General features: G+C 59.8%; 1 protein-coding gene across 2 annotated transcripts in view; it reads right to left on the minus strand.

Moving 5' to 3' along the window:
• Fam178b (family with sequence similarity 178, member B) overlaps window positions 1-16701 on the minus strand; it is a 75708-nt gene that overhangs the window by 19716 nt on the left and 39291 nt on the right. Inside the window, exons 9-12 of one of the 2 annotated variants that reach the window (XM_005400687.2) lie at window positions 13476-13557; window positions 13117-13293; window positions 12881-12978; window positions 613-700 (exon numbers count right to left, since the gene is read on the minus strand). In XM_005400687.2, the coding sequence (XP_005400744.1) occupies window positions 613-700; window positions 12881-12978; window positions 13117-13293; window positions 13476-13557 (445 nt within the window). Of the gene's footprint in view, window positions 1-612; window positions 701-3825; window positions 3953-12880; window positions 12979-13116; window positions 13294-13475; window positions 13558-16701 lie in introns of those variants that run through there. The other variant, XM_013522748.1, reaches the window with a different exon arrangement.

Genomic DNA, 16701 nt, shown 5'->3' on the forward strand with positions numbered 1-16701 from the left:
AGTTGAAATGGTAAAAGTTACGTACATTTTACCTTAATTTACTGCTTTGGGTTTTGAGGCAGGATCTCACTATGTAGTTCAGGCCAGCCTTGAACTTGCTCTGCAGTGCAGACTGGCCACCCTCCTGCCTCAGCCTCCTGAGTGCTGGGATTACAGGTGCGGGTCACATGCCCAGCTTGTTTTACCATAATTTATAAGCAAGTGAGCTAGGTTCCCAGCTCCGTGCTTGATCCCAAGCACACAGCAGACAGGCAAAGAGGAATTTTTACTTTTTAAGAGACAGCTCTTCCTATATTGCCCAGGTGGGCCTTAAACTCCTGGGCTTAAGCAGTTCTCCTGCCTCAGCTTCCCAAGAAGCCAGGCCTTTTGGTGCAAGCCACTACTTCCTGAAGGTGGTGAAGGTGGAACTCGTACACACTAGGCAGGCACTGGACCCCCTACACGGTATCCCAGCCCCAGGACTTGAGAGATGACAGAACTGGAGGAAACAACTCAAACCCAGCGTAGCACTCTGGGCTGAGGCACCCAAGCTCTGGCCAACCCTGGGGCTGGCAGGTCTGGCAGACAGGGGCAGCCACCCATGGGCCTCCTGCCCGGCTGAGGCCGACTCACCTGGCTCTTCTCTTTCCAGAGAGGGAGTGCCTCTTCCTGGCCCAACATCCGGGCAATGACTGAGAGGCTGAGCTGGCTTCGAAGCTGCCTGGGAGAGAAGGAGCAGAAGGATCTGAAGGGGTGGCAATTTGGGGGCTGAGTGTGACCTAGGGTGGGCATGGGGCCCCACAGAGGGAGGAGTCCCCCTCTCCACATCCCTGTGGGTCTGTGGGATGAACAGGCAAAGGATTACTCAAAAGTGGTTCAAAGCCAGCCTGGCAGGGATGCGTGGCTGCAGTCCCCACACTCTGGGAGGCTGAGGCAGGAGGACTGCAAATTTGCTTCCAACCTGGGCAACTTTGCAAGACCCTATCTGAAATTTAAAATGTAAAATTTATTAAAAAAAAAAAAAACTGAAAAAGGGTTGAGGATGTATCTCAGTGTAAAGGGCCGGGTGTGGTGGCACACACCTGTAATCCCAGCATTTGGGAGGCTGAGGCGGGAGGATTGCCACGTTTGAGGCCAGCCTGGATTACACAGTGAGTTCAAATCCAGCCTGAACTGCATAGTGAGGCCCTGTCTCAAAAAAAATAGAACCAACGCACCCAACAACCAACCAATGGTTCATAATATTCCTACTTCTCTGTGTCCGGATCTGGGTGCAGATCCAGGACAAACAGGCTGGGGGTGTGGCTCAGTGGTGGAACCCTTGTGTAGCATGTGCGTAAGGCTCTGGGTTCCATCCCCGGCACCGCAGAAAAGACAGCGACTCAGAAGAGTAGCACATTTCCTTCTCGGTGGCGTCCTGCCCCCAGCTTCGCAGGGCCGACGACCTCCCGCACCTCCCAGGCCAGACTTCGCTGTTTCTTCACCCAAGGTCTGGGGAACTTTCCTCTGGGAGGCCTGATGCTGGGTTCCCCTGAGAGGCGGCCTTAGGGCCAGGCCGGACTTTCGGCCCAGCTGTGCTGCTCCCAAGGCAGGAGGCAACTCTGGGCTGCTGGTGGCCGTCCTGCCTCCCAGGGCACAGCCTGGGAGAAGCAAGTGGGAGGCCCGGCAGAGAGAGGACAAGTGAGTCAGACCCCTCCCCAGACAGTCCCTCCTGCTCTGGCAGGCAGAGATGGACTCTGGCCAATGTCTCTGCAGGAGCGAAGCCCAGGCTTCCTGTTTTTTTTTTTGGTTTTTGTTGAGACAGGGTTCTAATATGTAGTTCAGGCTCGTCTCGAACTCAGTGATTGTCCTGCCTCAGCCTCCCGAGTGATGGGATTACAGATGGCCACAGTATGCCTGGCTCCTGGCCAGGTTTACAACACTAATGTTTGTGATTCTGGTTTTTAGGACTCCTTAAGCACAAGAGGGGAGTGGAGATAGGACCTGAGGGTCCACTGGAACGCCCAAGGCCACATTACCTTGTGTCCCCTGCTGCCACCCCCCATGACAACCTTCCATGCCCTCGAATGCTCCTCAACCCCCGTTGGCAGAAGCTGTCAGTGTGAGGATGGAACCCAGGGCTCCCTTCATGTTGGGCCCCTCCTGTCCCTCACGCCGGGACACTGAAGTGGCCACCAGCTCTGGCTCCAGGAAGCCACCACCAGGACAGCCCGCAGTGGGAACTCCATGGGAATCTGCATGATCCGGGACCAGGTTCTTTGACAGGAAGTGCCCTGGGTCACAGGATGGCTGGAGAAGCCCACAGCGCTCACCGGACAAGACCCACACCGCAAGGGATGGAAGAGCCAGATGGGGCAGTCACCTGCGGGGTGCGGGACGTTTCCCTGGGGAAAGATCAGGAAGCAGGACCACGCTGAAGGCTGCCTGGCAACTTCCCTGGGCCACTGCCACCCCAGGCGAGGGTACCTGCGATGGGGGCCCCCTCTAAGCTCCCAGAGGCTGGGCACCTGGGATCAGAGGCCCTAATACTGGGTCTGCACCTTGGGGGTTGTGCTGATTTCCGTAGGCCACAGTGAAGTGGCAACCATCCACACGCACGAGGCTGCTGTTGGAAGCAGACACAGCAGCAGGCAGTACCTGGAAGAGCTCCCGGGAAAGGAGGGGCTGCCCGTGGCAGGGAGGGTGTGGGGCCCCGGTGCGCATGTGCAGCTGGGCACATCCACTTGGGAAAGCACTGGACAGAATCTACTGAAGATGTACACCTTCCTACCCAGAACCACTGGTTCTACTCCTAGGCACACAGGTACAAAAACAAGAGAGGTGCTGAGCGTAGTAGCGCATGCCTGTATCCTAGCACTTGGGAGGCTGAGGCAGGACAACTGCAGTGAGTTTGAGGCCAGCCTAAGGTATAAAGAAAGACCCTGTCTTGATAAACAAAAAAACAAAACAAAACAAAACAGAAAAGAGCTGTTGGACGGCGGGACCCTGGGGAACAACCCTGGGGCCGGCTCCGGTTGTGCCTCGTTTCTTGATCTGGGTGCTGGCTTCGTGTGCGCCTGACCTGTGAAAACCTACTGAGTCATACACGTCAAACGGCCTGCGCTTTGTTCTGTCTGTACACTGGAGTGCAATAAAACCATCACATAAAAAAGAAACTGGGCTGGAAGGGAAGACAGGCCTGCCAGGCTTAGCAAACCAAAACAGAGGATGCATCGCTACATCTGAATTTCAGATACACAAAGGATAATTTTTTTAGCATGTTTGCCCCATGTGGTATTTGCACTGCATCTGGCAACTGTGGGAGGACCAACTATTCCCTCCCTCCTTTGTTTTTGGTGCTGTGTTTTTGAGACAGGGTCTCACTATGTAGCCCAGGCTGGCCTTGAACTCACAGTGATCGTCCTGCTTCAGCTTCTCCAGCGCTGGGATGACTGCAGTGCACCACCACACCTGGCTTCCTTCCTTTCCTTTTTTTTTTTGATTTGTTTTTTGAGACAGGGTCTCAACATATAGCCCAGGCTGGCCTTGAACTCGTGGTGATCCTCCTGCCTCAGCCTCCCCAGTGCTGGGACTACAAGCGTGCACCACCACGCCTGGCTTCCCTCCCTTTCTGACCAGGAAGACCCACAGTAAAGCAGAGTGGGCTCTGATTCTGCCTCCTTCAGCCTGGGTCCCTTTCTGTGCCCAGTGGGCTCCGCCCTGCGCAGAACACGGGGTGGGAAATAGAAGCCCTTCACCCTGCTCCTCCCCACCGTGCCCCAACCTCACGGCCTCCGGGGGTGCAGCGCTTGCTGTTCCCCAAATCATACACCAGCCCAGCCCGCTCTGCTTGCTGTCAGCCAGGACCTGCTTTCCAGCTGTTCCCGGGAGCCCACAGCAGCTGGACCAGGAACACAGTGGGAGGTAAACGGCCCTGGATGCTGCTGCCGCCGCTGCCACCGCGGCGCAGAGGAGCCGCATCTGGCCTTCATTAATTCCCCGCCCAGCCGGGAGGCCAGGGGAGGCGAGGGAGGGGGTGCAGAGCCGAGCAGCCGGCCCAGCGCTGGATCCAGAAGGGAAGAGGCGGGCCGGGTGGGTCAGGCTGGGCTGCAGTCCAGAAAGGAAGAAAAGCACCAAAACAGCAGCGGGGGCGTGAGTGGACGCAGGGAGCCCACATCTGAGAGGGCGGCCCCCTCGCCAAGCCTGCCCAGCGCCTCTGGCCCCGGCCTGCCCTTCCCTGCACGTTCGGTTCCCGCCCGCACGCTGGGATGCCGGGATGCAGGGCCAGGGCAGGGCCCACGGCTCTTCATTTCCGGGACAGAGCACGCACTCTTCTGGGAGAAAAGCAGGGAGCCCCCCAGCTGCCACCCCGTGCACAGGGCAAGTGCCAGGCCGGCCACAGCTGGCTGTGGCTCTTCTTCCCTGAGAAACAGCCCGGCCCCACCTGGCAAGGCCTGCCCGAACTCAAGAGCTCAAGGCGGGCGGGCGGGCGGGCAAGGCAGGAGCAGAGCCCGAGGCAGGCCGTCCTGGCCGCTGTCATATAAGGCAAAGGCTCCAGCCCGCAGCACCGGGCCAGCCTGGCCGCACTCCGCGCTTCGAGGGCCTCTGCAAGACCAGGACGCCAGATCAGCGCGGAGGAGCCGCAGGCCCTGGGGAGGCTGGAAGCTGCCTTCCTGCACCCCCGGGGCAGAGGATGTGCTGTTTCCAGCCTGTGGCCGTCCCTGTGGTCCCCGCAAGGGACACTGGGCCAGTACCCTGCAGGGAGACCCAGGAAGGCAAAGCCACTAGCCAGTGGGAGCCCCTGGGACTTGGGGAGGAAATCGCTGGCCAGGGCAGCGCCACTCCTCATTCCTTCCACGGAGAGCCGGGCCCTGCCAAGGCTGCACTGCCCTAGAAGGCCACTGGGCACCAGGCCAAAGCAGCGCGCTGCCTTTTCCGCGTTTCTAGGGCAGCTCAGGAAGCTGCAGCTGCGGCCGTTTCCGCTGTGGAGGGGCTGGTGACACCTGCCCCGGCCGGAGGCCCGGCTTGCGTCTTGGGCTGTCCACCTTGCCTCCTGATGGACACCTGTCTCGGGCCCTGCTCCGTGGTCCCTCGCTTGGCATCTTTCATCTTGCACGTGAGCATGTGCTACGCAGGCCGAAAGAGCTAGGGTGTGGGGGCTGGATAACCCTTCAGTGCCCTGCACCCCACCGCCCCCGAGTCTGCAAGCCCAAGGTCACCACACTGCAGTGCGAGGGGTCCACCTGCAACAACTCACATCTGCACAGACCCGTTCCCCCGCCGAGACGCGAGCTGAGGACACAGACACAGGAGGACACTCGGCGCCCATTCTGTTTAGAGAAATGTCCCAGGCCAGGCAACACGGATCTGTGCGATGCAAGGTCAAGGGCACGTGGCTTGCTTGGCTCCTGGGGAGCGGGGGACATTGTGTGCATGGCCGCGTGGCAGCGCGTACGCAGATGGTCACTTAGCAAGTGCCCGAGCGCCTGCCTGTGCTGTTACAACGTCCTCCGCGCATATCATCAGCCGACAGCGCAGTGTACGCGGACGCTCGCCACCCGACCTCCATGCTCCGATAGCGTGACCAGGCCGCTGCGCCTGAAGTTAAACGCCTCGGAGTCCCCGGTTTACGGCCTGCGCTGGCGCAGCTACCCTTTAACTCCCTGTGCGGCACCCCACCAGGCACTCCCTGCAGCGGGGAGGGGTTGGGAGCCCGCCCGGTCCAGGTTACGAGCAAACACCGGGAGCTGCCGGCATGCCTTGCCCGCGTCTGCCTTTCTGGGCGCCTGGACTCTGTAGGATCCTCCTGGGAGGCCTCCCCTTGCCAGGTGCCACAGCCCACGTGCCAGCGTGCCCCTCGGGGCGTCAGTGTGCTGCTGGGTGCGGGGGCTTGGAGCCCAGTGCACATTTCCTCGGCAGCTCTGAGAGCGTAATGCAGCTGACAGATTGCAGCCGTCTTTGCTCGCGTCTGGCTGTCAAACCTCCTGTCCCAGATCTGACTCCTAAGTGTGCGGCAGGGCCAACCTGTCACGACTGAGATTCCGGGATCTTTGTGCCGCTGTCAGCTGTTCTCCTCTTGCTCGTGACTCGGGCCCTTGTTCCACTACCGGCCTGCCTCGTCCTGGACGCTGGTTCCGCCCTTGCTGACCCTCGAGTGGAGGCAGAACCCGAGGGTGCCACGGGGCTGCCCCGCCAGTGGACTCTGATGGGCCCACTGAATTCTGCCCTCTCCCAGCCCACCTTCTGTATGTCGCTCCCAGGAAGGGTGACTGCCTCATCCAACACGCACAGGAGGGCAGGCACAGGTGCTCTGCCATCCTCCCCAGGCTGATTCGCATTCATCCGTCAAAAATTATATGAGACTAGGTGGGGGCAAAGTGCTTCATGCCTGTGCTCCCAGCACTCAGGAGGCTGAGGCAGGACGACGACCACAAGTTCGAAGCCAGCCTAGACTACATAGTGAGTTCAAGGCCAGTCTGAACTACAAACAATGACCCTGTCTTAAAACAACAACAAAACTGACAATCCCAACAAATCATCACCTTCTCTATGCTTAAAAATTTTTTTTGTGCTGGGGACTGAACCCAAAGGACATTGCACTGAGTTAGACACCCCCCAACATATTTTGTTTGTTTTTAAACTTTGAGGCAGGGTCTCACTAGGTTGCTAAATTGCTCAGGCTAGATTTGAACCTGCAATCCTCCTGCCTCGGCCTCTGAGAGTGCTGGGATTATAGGCATGCACCCCTACACCAGGCTTCTCCATGCTTTTCAAAACCTGTCCTAGAAGCAAACCCTGCACAAGAATGGAAGAACGAAGTCACAGCCCTGTCCTTCCCACGGCCCGAGGGTCTGTGACACCCGCTACAGCGTGGGCTTGGTGTTGAGAGGAGCTTTGGTGCGAGGTTAGTGATCCAGGCACTGAGGGGGAGGGAAGAAGGACGGTGGACACCGGCCTCAAGAGCAGTGGGTGAAGGGCAGTAAGTGTGATAGCTGGGAGGGAATGGCCAGAGAGAGGGGGCAGAAGGCGGGGAAGTCGGGAGGACAGTGCCGTGAGGCCCGAAGGGGCTGTGAGGGTCATGACCCTGACGCTACTCGCAGGAGCCCCTCTCCAGCCAGCCCTGAATACACGCGGCCTGATGGTGACCCGCACTCCCCACGTCCTCCTCCCGTCCCGCATGGCTCCCTGGCGTGACCTCTTGCACCTCTCATCTGCCAGGGCTGGGCCCTTCTGACATTGGCAGGTTAACTGGACCTGGGCTACCTCCTTCCAGAATGTTCTGGCCCTGTCTGTTGTGTCCGTTGGGCGCTCCCCACAACATGGGCCTTGAAGAACTCATGTGTCCAAGGGAGGGCAGGACCCCGGCTGGAGCGAGGGGCTCGGGGAAGCGCGTCACACTGGGGACAGAGCTGCCGCTGCAGGGGGAAGACACACCAGCACGCTTACGTGCTGCGAAGGGAGAGCAGCCGAGGATAACGGGCCAAGAGTAAGAAGCCATGGCTGAAGAAAAGACCCGGAAGAGGCAGAAACATTGGGATCAGAACTAGGGTGTGCGGGGAGGAAGGCGGTGAGAACCGGGTACGCCGCTGTTGCAGGGCCTCAGGGCCACCGCTGTCCCCCAGAGAGTGGAGGCTCCTGCAGCAGGGAGTTCGGAATCTGCTGGCCCCAGAGCCTGACCTAGAACTGGCACAGTGGCTCCTGGAAGCCCTGAAGGGGACAGAGGTCTGGGCATAGACCGGGAGCTGGGTGTGGTGGCACACGTCTGTCATCCCAGCACTCGGGGCCAAAGCAGGAAGACCCACTGCAAGTTCAAAGCCATTCTGGGTACACAGTGAGTTCAAGGCCAGCCTGAACTACGTGGCGGGACCCTGTCTCAAAACACCAAGGCTGGGGAGCTCCAGAATTCCCCAGGCCAAGGGACAGTTTGCTCAAGAAGGGACTGGTGAGGGTTGCTGTCCCTGGTCCCCTACCTTCGGAGCATCCAATTGGTGGAGCCTAGACCTCGCTCCTGGGGTAAGGACACAGGGCCATCCGCCCCGGCTTCCCGCTTCCCTGCACAGGTAAGCACGACACGGGGCTCCTCCTAGGCCCCACATCCCACGTCTCTGTCACAGCAGCAGAGAGAAGAGTTGAGAGCCAGCGTGGTCACCTGCTAACCCCAGCATTCACAGAGCACTGTGACATCTCGGTCGCCTAAGTGCTGGGGGACAGAGAGGACCCCGGACCTCATGCCCAGGGAGCTGCCCTGGACGCCGTGACAGCTGGACAGAGGGAATGTGGAGACATGAGTCCCCAGCACGGCCCAGGGCCAGCACAAGAAGGGCCGTGTCACGAGAGCCCTCCTGGCCGGCGTCAAAGCTCCAGGCTTGCGGGGCGGGCTTGAGGGGAGTTGCTGAGCTCTGCGTCTGGAGGTGACTGTGCTCATGAGGGCTGTCACAATGTCAGGCATCCTAGGTGACCCTGGTGTGGTTGCGGGTGTGTAAGGGCCAGCGCATGGGGCGTAGCCGTGGCCAGAGCGGAATCGCGTGGCCCCAAGTGTCTCAAGAGGCGGGATGCGGGTGCCTGGGCCCCTCCTTGTTATTCTCCCTATTTCTGTGACCTCCTGCCTCAGCTTCCTGCACGCTGGGATTGCAGATGTGTGCCACCACACTCAGCTTCCTTGTGTCATTTCTGAGTGCTATGAAACACCCCACGGTGGTCTGGCTAGAACTCCACCCATGGGGCACTGACGCAGATTGCAATTGTGTCACTGTTACAAACATCACTACACCGAGTGCGCTCAACAAGAACTCTTTCTCTCCAGCTTCCCCCAGTGAAACTGCTTGGGGAAGTTTGCAGGTCTTGAAGCCATCTGCTTGATTTTGCCAAACCGCCCCGCAGAGGGATCGCAGGGCCCCGTGCACCTGTCTCCCGTCTCAGCCCCACCCTCTGCCGCTCCGAAAGCTGGGCAAGCAGGGGCTGTGGCACTGAGAACAGGGGCAGATGGCAAGGAGCCGGGTCCCCTGCAGCTGGGGCATCGGCTCTGCATGCAGCTGAGCGGCCTTCAGCCGCGATCTTCCTCCTGCAGGCCCTGGGAGGGGCCCAGTGGCCACAGGTCCTGCTCCAAGCATGGCTCCCGCTGGGGACCCAGGGCGGAAGTCTGAAGCCAGGGTGGCACGCTGCCCTTCATGACAGCAACCCAGGACCACCCCAGAGGCTCGCCCTCCCTGCACAGACCTCCTTCTTCCTACTGGCCCCGCGTCGGTGGTCTGTTCTAGTGTTTCCTTTCCTTTGCTTTTGGGATAGACTCTCGTTATACAGCGCAGGCCGGCCTTGAACTTGTGGCGGTCCTCCTGCCTCAGCCTCCTGAGTGCTTACAGGCAGGCACTACCACACCTGGCTTATTTACTGTCATCTGTGAAGGGGAAGCTCTTAGATGTGGGCATCAGGGGCTGGGGAGCAGGCGCCAGGGCCGGCGGGAGTGCCTTCTTTGTTCCCCTGGAGCTGAGCAGTCCGAGGTTGTGACAGCCCCTCCTACAACAGCCTGCCCTCCCTCCTGGGGGCAGCCTGGGCACAGAGCGCAGTGGGGCAGCCACCAGCACGGGCAGAGCAGGCGCTGGCCCGCTCCTGCGACAACACCACTGCAGGGGACGTGCAGGGGGCAGTGCCAAGCTGAGCCCATGCTGTGCGCAGCGAGGCCCGGAAAGAGAACGGGAAAGGGCTGCGAAGTGCCGCATAGGGGCCAGGTCGCGCATGAGTGCTCCGTGCCCAGAGACGGCAACGGGCGGGCAGCTCGGGGCCAGATGGGGTGCGTTTCTGCGTCTGCCTACTTCTTTGCACCTTTTGAATTCTGTACCCCTTAAATGCTATCCTTTTAGGAAATTAAACAAATAAAATTTCTACATAAGTAATACTCATCCCAATGAGTAAGCCTCTTGTTTAGTAAAGCTCCTGGTCCAGCCTGGCATGTTGACTAGGGAGGCTGAGGCAGGAGAGTTCCTGTGAGTTCACGGCATGCCTAGGCTGCACAGCGAGACCCTGTCTCAAGTAAGTAAATATATAAATAACAAATCCAAAGCTCCTGGCCTGAGGTAGCAGCCAGAGGGCAGATGAAAGACACTCTGCTTCAGTCGCTCCCTAACACTAAAGGCCGCTTCTGCTGGACCCTGGACTGACTTAGACCTCAAGAAGACACAGGTCCCCACACTGCAGTCCCCGTGGCCGGTGGGGAACGCGCATCATTGCAGGTCTGGCGTATGACACAGGGTGCTTCAGATCTACTGGGAAAGGAAGATGATTTATCCGGAAAAAGGTCTCAGGTACGCTGGCTCTTTGGGGTGGAAAGCAATCAAGTTCGAGCCTTGTCTCCTACCTAGGAGAAATGGATTCCTGAGGGAGGAAACTGCCGGGAACAAGCTTACCAAGTCCTGGGAGAAAACAGGCCGAGAGTCTTTGTGGTCTTACGGTGGGGAAGGTCTGCTACTCCAGACACAAAGGCTTCATGACACAAGAGTCCCGGTCCGCTCTCTGGCCCACCCATGCCACTCTCCGGCACATCTAAGTACTTGAAAACTTAAAGATGATTGCTGGGTGTGGCAGTGCACACCTACAAGCTGAGCACTTTGGAGGCTGAGGCAGGAGGATTGCCGTGAGGCCATCCTGGGCTACACAGGGAGACCCTGTTCTGTTTTGTTTTAAAAGAAAAAAATCAAACCAGTAAGAAAACATCCAGTTTGCTAGATGACACCACACATGAAGATTTAAAAATGACAATTTACAAATAAATAAATAGACAATTTGCAACCTTAGGAGAAAATACAGGACAATACAGTGTTTGCAACACGCAGTGAGTAATGCATACGTCAGGATAGTTAGAAAGATGAATTACCTGACAGAGGAATGGGGAGGAACCGTAGGGCGTGATTTATAGTGAAAGCAACACAAAAGGCTGAGACGCAGAAAGAGGCTCGCTCACTTTCACTGGCGATCGGGGAAATAAAATTGAAGAGTCACAGGATGGTCTCTTTCAGATTGACTGCGACTGAAAAGACAGCACTGAGAAAACGCCGGGTCTATGACAATGTGGACAAACAGACGTTTTTATCATCGCTTGGTGGCATATGACCCCGTCTAGCTTTGCTGTTTTTAGGCCCAAATTTAAATGTGCAGATTTTAGGACCGCAATTTTCCTTCAAGGAGTTCACTGTAGAGAATTATCTGCAGAAATGCCCAAAGCTGGTACACGTGGACTGTCCCTAGGGGAACATCCAGGGCCAGAGACTGGTTTCAGGCCTACTAGGGAATATGACGCAGCCGTGAAAAAAAAAGGGCCCATCACAGATACACACGCACAGACACGTAAGACGCAGATTTGAGGAAAACAACCACAAGCAACATGACCCTGCGGAGCAAATGCGAGTCAGGCTGGACCACGGGGACGTTGGCCAGGCGGGTGGGAGTGCCGTGAGCAGAGCCACAACACCCACAGGCATCTGGAATCCACGGCCTTTGGGCCGCGGGGGCGGGGGGGGGGCAGATGCCTCCGCTGTGCTCCAGAGGAGACGAAGAAACGACAGCAAGAGGAGGTGGGCAGAGGGTGACTGAGGGGTTTTCCTTTTCAGTCCTGGAGATTAAACCCAGGATTTTCACACTGAGCTCCATCCCGAGACCTCTTTTACATTCTATTTTGAGACAGGGTCTTGATAAGTCTCTAAATTGTCCAGGCTGGGCTCGACCTTTTGATCCTCCTGCCTCAGCCTTCCAGAGTGCTGGGATTACAAGTATGCGCCTCCACACCTGGCTAAGCACAAGATTTAGGGATGAGAAGATACAGGTGAGGTGGCCGTGCAGGAACCTCTAGGACCATTTCTGGCCTGGGCAACAGAGCAGGGGCCAGGAGGCAGGGCTGAGCCTCTTCGGATGAGCCTGAAAGAAATCTGAGGGGTCCGGGCTGGGCAGGGTGCCACCCACCCAGCACCAGGAGGCCTGGGCAGGGTTCCAGGAGCCTGGTTCCTTCCACACAGCAGGGACAGTCCCTTCAGGACTGTGGAGAGACCGCCACTCTCTGCCAGACTCGTGGCGTCTGGCCCGGCCTGTGAGTCCAGAACACAGCGGGGCCGGCTGGGCCTCGGGCAGGGAGCAGGCGTCTGTCCTGAGCTGAGCACCGGGACATGGTGGCGGGGGAGGGGGCTGGGGTGGGAGCGGCAGGGACCTGCCCCAGTGGGCAACCCGGCCAGGCTGGGATGGGAGGGGTGGGTCCCAGCGGGAGGGGTCTGGGGAGGGCTCTGCTCACTCAGGAGGCGGAACCGGAAGGAAGAAGGAGAGAGGAAAAGAGCTGAGATCAAGTCCAGCCGGTGCGCTTTTTTTTCCCTTTTTTAGCTGTACTGAAGATTGAATCCAGGCCCTCATGCCTGCTAGGCAAGCTCTCTCCCACTCGGCTACACTCCCAGGCCTTTTTAAAAAATTGAGAGACAGGGTCTGAGTTGTCCAGGCTGGCCTCAAACTTGGGATCCGACTGCCTCAGTCTCCCCAGATAGCTTCATTGTTTGTCTACCTCGTTCATCATCAATCTTTCATAAAAAATTTCCCAAGCACCAACAGCCTGCCAGGTACTGTCTTGGACGCGGGGCGATAGCGCAGGGATCTCATCGAGGCACCTGCTCTTTTGGAGGGGCTGCGGCGGGGACAGGCAGCCACACACAGGGTGCACACGGCAAGATAACTGGAGTGGAGGGGAATGCTGTGTGCTGGGGAGCTGGAGCGGGCGGGGAGGGCGGGGCACTGCGGGAAGCTAATTGCGAGAGCCAGGCTTGCTGATGAGACACATTAAGAGAATTGGGCTTTTTCTGGGTCTGTTTGTAGAGAAGTCATTAGTGCTTCGTATTTTTGGCTATGGCTCCCAGGGCGAGGGCAGGGAAGCGGGGAGCCGGGGAGCAGCACCCACCTGCCCCTCGGGGTCACGTCCGGGAAGAGCTGCACGACGGCCAGCAGGTTGTGGTGGTGGTCGGACACCCAGCTGAGGGCACGGCACAGGCGCTGCAGCTGTGGGCACAGGGACAGCGCGGGCTGCAGGACGCTGCCACCCCCACCCGCCACCCTGACTGCGGCCCAGCCCGCTCAGGGGAGGAGGTAGGGGTCACGGAGGTCAGGGGCATCCAGTGCCCTCCACGGGGCACACACCTTGCCGGGCCACTCGCGGACGCACTCCAGCAGCTGCAGCAGGAGTTGCTGGAGGTTGGTCTTGGGCAGCAGGCGGAGCCCCACGTCCAGGCCGGTGCGACACAGAAGCTCGGTGAGGCCCAGGAGGGTGGCATCAGTGTAGACCCCCGGGCGGACGTAGACGCACAGCGTCAGGAACTGCAGGGAAGAGCGCCGGGGTGGGGGGCCGCCGGGGACCGCGAGGACGGGAACCCCCGCGCCAGGCTGCGCGGAGCGGAGCCAACAGCAGGTGAGGCCCACCCAGCTCGGGGCCCCACTCCGGCCTGACTGCTGCACAGGCCGTGCCGCGCTGTCGGGGAGGTGGCCGGAAGGCGACCCACCTTGTAGATGTTGCTCAGGCACATGTCCAAGGCCGTCTCCTGGGGCGGGTCCTGCTGCTCCTTGTCCCCACCGTCTAGTGTTCTGCAGCGAGACAGGAGCAGCTGGGGCACCGTGGCAAGGGGGTCACAGGACTGGGCGCAAGGCGGGGGGACGGGGCACAGCGGGAGGGCTCGGGACCCAGCCGTCCATGGCCACCGTGGCCGTGTGTGACGGGTCACACCAACCGCGAAGGTGTAAAGAGCACGTTTATCTTCTCACGCAGGCTCTGCGAGCCAGAGTCTAGAGCTGGCTCAGGGTGTGCGGCCGGGGTCAGGACGGAGGTGGCCCTCACGACGCTGGGCAGCTGAAGTCACCTCTGGCTCATTCGTGGGGTCACCAAGTGGCGGGGGCCAGTTCCTCACCGCAGGGGCCTCTCCAGGGCCCAACAGGGCAGCTGGCTTTCCCAAAGGTGGCGAGGTGGGGACAGAGACACACAGGGAGGGGGGGGGAGGGAGAGAAAGGAAACAAAGGAGGGGGAGGGAGGGGGGGGCCGCATGCCCAGGTGAGCGTGGCCTGTCACAACCGTCCTGGACGTGACCCCCGACCTGACTGCCCCGTGGTGTGCGGGAGCTCCATGAGGGGACAGTGAGGGCTCTCACTGTAGCCGGTGGGGGCTGGGCCCTGGGAATCCTGGCTCCAAGCTGCAAGGGTCCCCCCGCACTGTGTCCTTGTCTGATGCTGGAGCCCCCCGAGTGCATGTGAAAACGCCCATGAGCCCCTCCCCCTCCAGGGGTCCCGCTGGGCCTGACAAGTTGTTCAGGGCGAGTGTCTGCGAGGTGGGTGTCCCCAGGCACGCACGGAGCAGCCAGGTGAGGCGGCCGAGGCCAGTCACGCTGGGGGTGGGGAATGGAAGAGCACTGCTCTTGTTTTGAGCCACAGTTTTTCTGGTTAGCTCAGGCTGGGCTTCAACTCAAGGTCATCCTCCTGCCTCAGCCTCCTGAGTGCTGGGACCACAGGCATGGGCCGCTGTGCCTGCCTAAGGGCATCACTCCCACAGTTCTGGGGAAGAAAAGTCTGTTCTTCGCATCTTGGTGCTGGCGCTGCCTCCGGGCGGGGAGGAGGACAGATCCGTCTTCTTGGTACCTGGAAAGCTGGTGCCAATGAGGCAAGGCTGGTGGAGAGGAGGCGAAGGCTGGGGCCTGCCCAGTTTTAGCATGGGTGGGGCTGGCATCGGCCGGCTGTGCAGCCCGCGAGTGCGCACACGTACCCAGGTGGGGGGGCGGTGGTGGTGGTGGTGCTGGCTTGCAGGTCTCCCGAGGGCTGGGCAGCCAGCCTGCTGCAAAGACGGTTTGCAGTCACTCTGCGACTGCCAAAGGGAGGAGGAGCGGAGAAAGTGTGGCGGGCGTCACGTCTTCTGAGCTGCGGAGCGGGTGTGGCTGCGACACAGCCCTCACCAGCGAGTGTTCTCCTCGGTCCCCACCTTGGGCACGGCCCCGTGCCAGGGATCCCGTGTCTCCTGCCTTCTGCCTCAAGGGTTGGCATCTGGGACCGCCATCCCGAGACACCTGTCCCTGGGATGCCATCGGGCACCAGTGCAGGGTCACAGAACACAGGACAGCGCGGCCCGGTGAACCTGCATCCCTCCTAGCCCGGTGGGCTCCCCGGGGGCCCCAGTCAGACCCTATGAGCAGTGGCCTCCTTGGTGTCCAGGGTCCCAGCCCAGGATTAGGGCTCACAGCCTGCACCCAGAGTGCAGGAGCCGCTCTACCCTCGGCAAGTGACCATGCCCTCCGGGTACGTGGCTGGCCTCTCCCTGCGCTTCTACGTTTGGGTTACAGATGGTGACACAGTGCTGGTCCAGTGTGGTGACGGCCGCAGGGACACTGCTGCCACCACAGCGGAGAGCCGCCTGCTGGCAGGCCGGGCGCTGTCCATCCGCCCCCTACGCCACAGCCACGCTGGAGCCGCTGCCCCGAGGAGTCCACGCCAAGCTCACAGAAGGGGGCGAGGGACATCTGACCCAGACCTAACGACACTCCAGTGGAAGGCCAAGTGCCATGGCCTCCATGCTGCAGAGGATGTCCTTCCGACGTGCCAAGTGTCACCCGTGTACCCATCTGGCCTTGCAGGGTGGTCCTCGGCCACGGCCCAGATCGTGGGGCTCTCATCGCTGGGCCTGCATGTCAGGCGGCTCTGCAGCCGGGCCAGAACCCAGGAATGGCCTGGGGGCCCCGCCACGGCAGCCAGGGGAGAAGGGCGCAGGCGCGGGTCCCCCCACCCCAGGCTGAGCGTGGTCACTTCCACTTGTGCCATTTCCACTTGTGTCCACATGCTGGTCCTTTTTCTCTGCCCCTTCACCCTCCAAGGCCCTATGTTTTTCCCTCCCCAGCCTCGCCACTGAGCAGGAGCACTGTATTTGCAACAAGGTGGGCATCAGATGGTCTGCATGGTCCAGCTGCAGGGCTACATCTTTCCAAGGGAAGTTTTTCTTTTTCTTTCTTTCTTTCTTTCTTTCCTTCCTTCCTTCCTTCCTTCCTTCCTTCCTTTCTTTCTTTCTTTCTTTCTTTCTTTCTTTCTTTCTTTCTCTCTTTCTTTCTTTCTTTCTTTTTTTTTTTTTTTGAGACAGGGTCTTGCTATGCAGTTCCAGCTGGCATTTAACTCATCAGCCCAGGCTGGCCTCAGACTCACAGAGGTCCTCCTGCCTCAGCCTCCCACGTGCTGGGGATCATAGGCACGTGCCACCACGCCCGGCCTGAAAGGAAATCTTGAAGTCCGCTTTAGAGGAGAGATGGCAATAGACTTTAAGAAAACCTGAGATTGGGAACAAAGACTGGAAGATGCTTCTTTCTCACAGCAACCAAGAGGTGAGCAGGTTGTAGGGCTGCGTGCAGATACCTTGCCATGGCCACTGAGACTCCGTGGGTGCCCCTGAAGAGCCCCAAGGTGCCTGTTGTGCTGGGTGTGCCCTCGAGGCTGGCAGGGAAGGGAAGGATGGTGGTTCCTGATGCGGAACCAGCGGGCCCAGGACAGGCCTCTGAGGGCGCTCAGGGGCGAGAGCGCACAGGGCCACAGGGAGGGGGCACACGGGCCCTGGAGTCCTCCGGTACCTTCTGGCTACCCATGGCTGTCTCGGGGCAGCTGCATCCCGCCAGCATCCCAGGGGTGTCCCTGAGCCCCTGCCGCCCTGCCCAGCCAGGAGAGGAGGGTTCTCTAGGCGGGAGGACTGCACTGCCCCTGGCCTAGGTA

Source organism: Chinchilla lanigera, unplaced genomic scaffold (genome assembly GCF_000276665.1).
Source record: "Chinchilla lanigera isolate Chin_1 unplaced genomic scaffold, ChiLan1.0 scaffold00069, whole genome shotgun sequence".
NCBI lineage: Eukaryota > Metazoa > Chordata > Mammalia > Rodentia > Chinchillidae > Chinchilla > Chinchilla lanigera.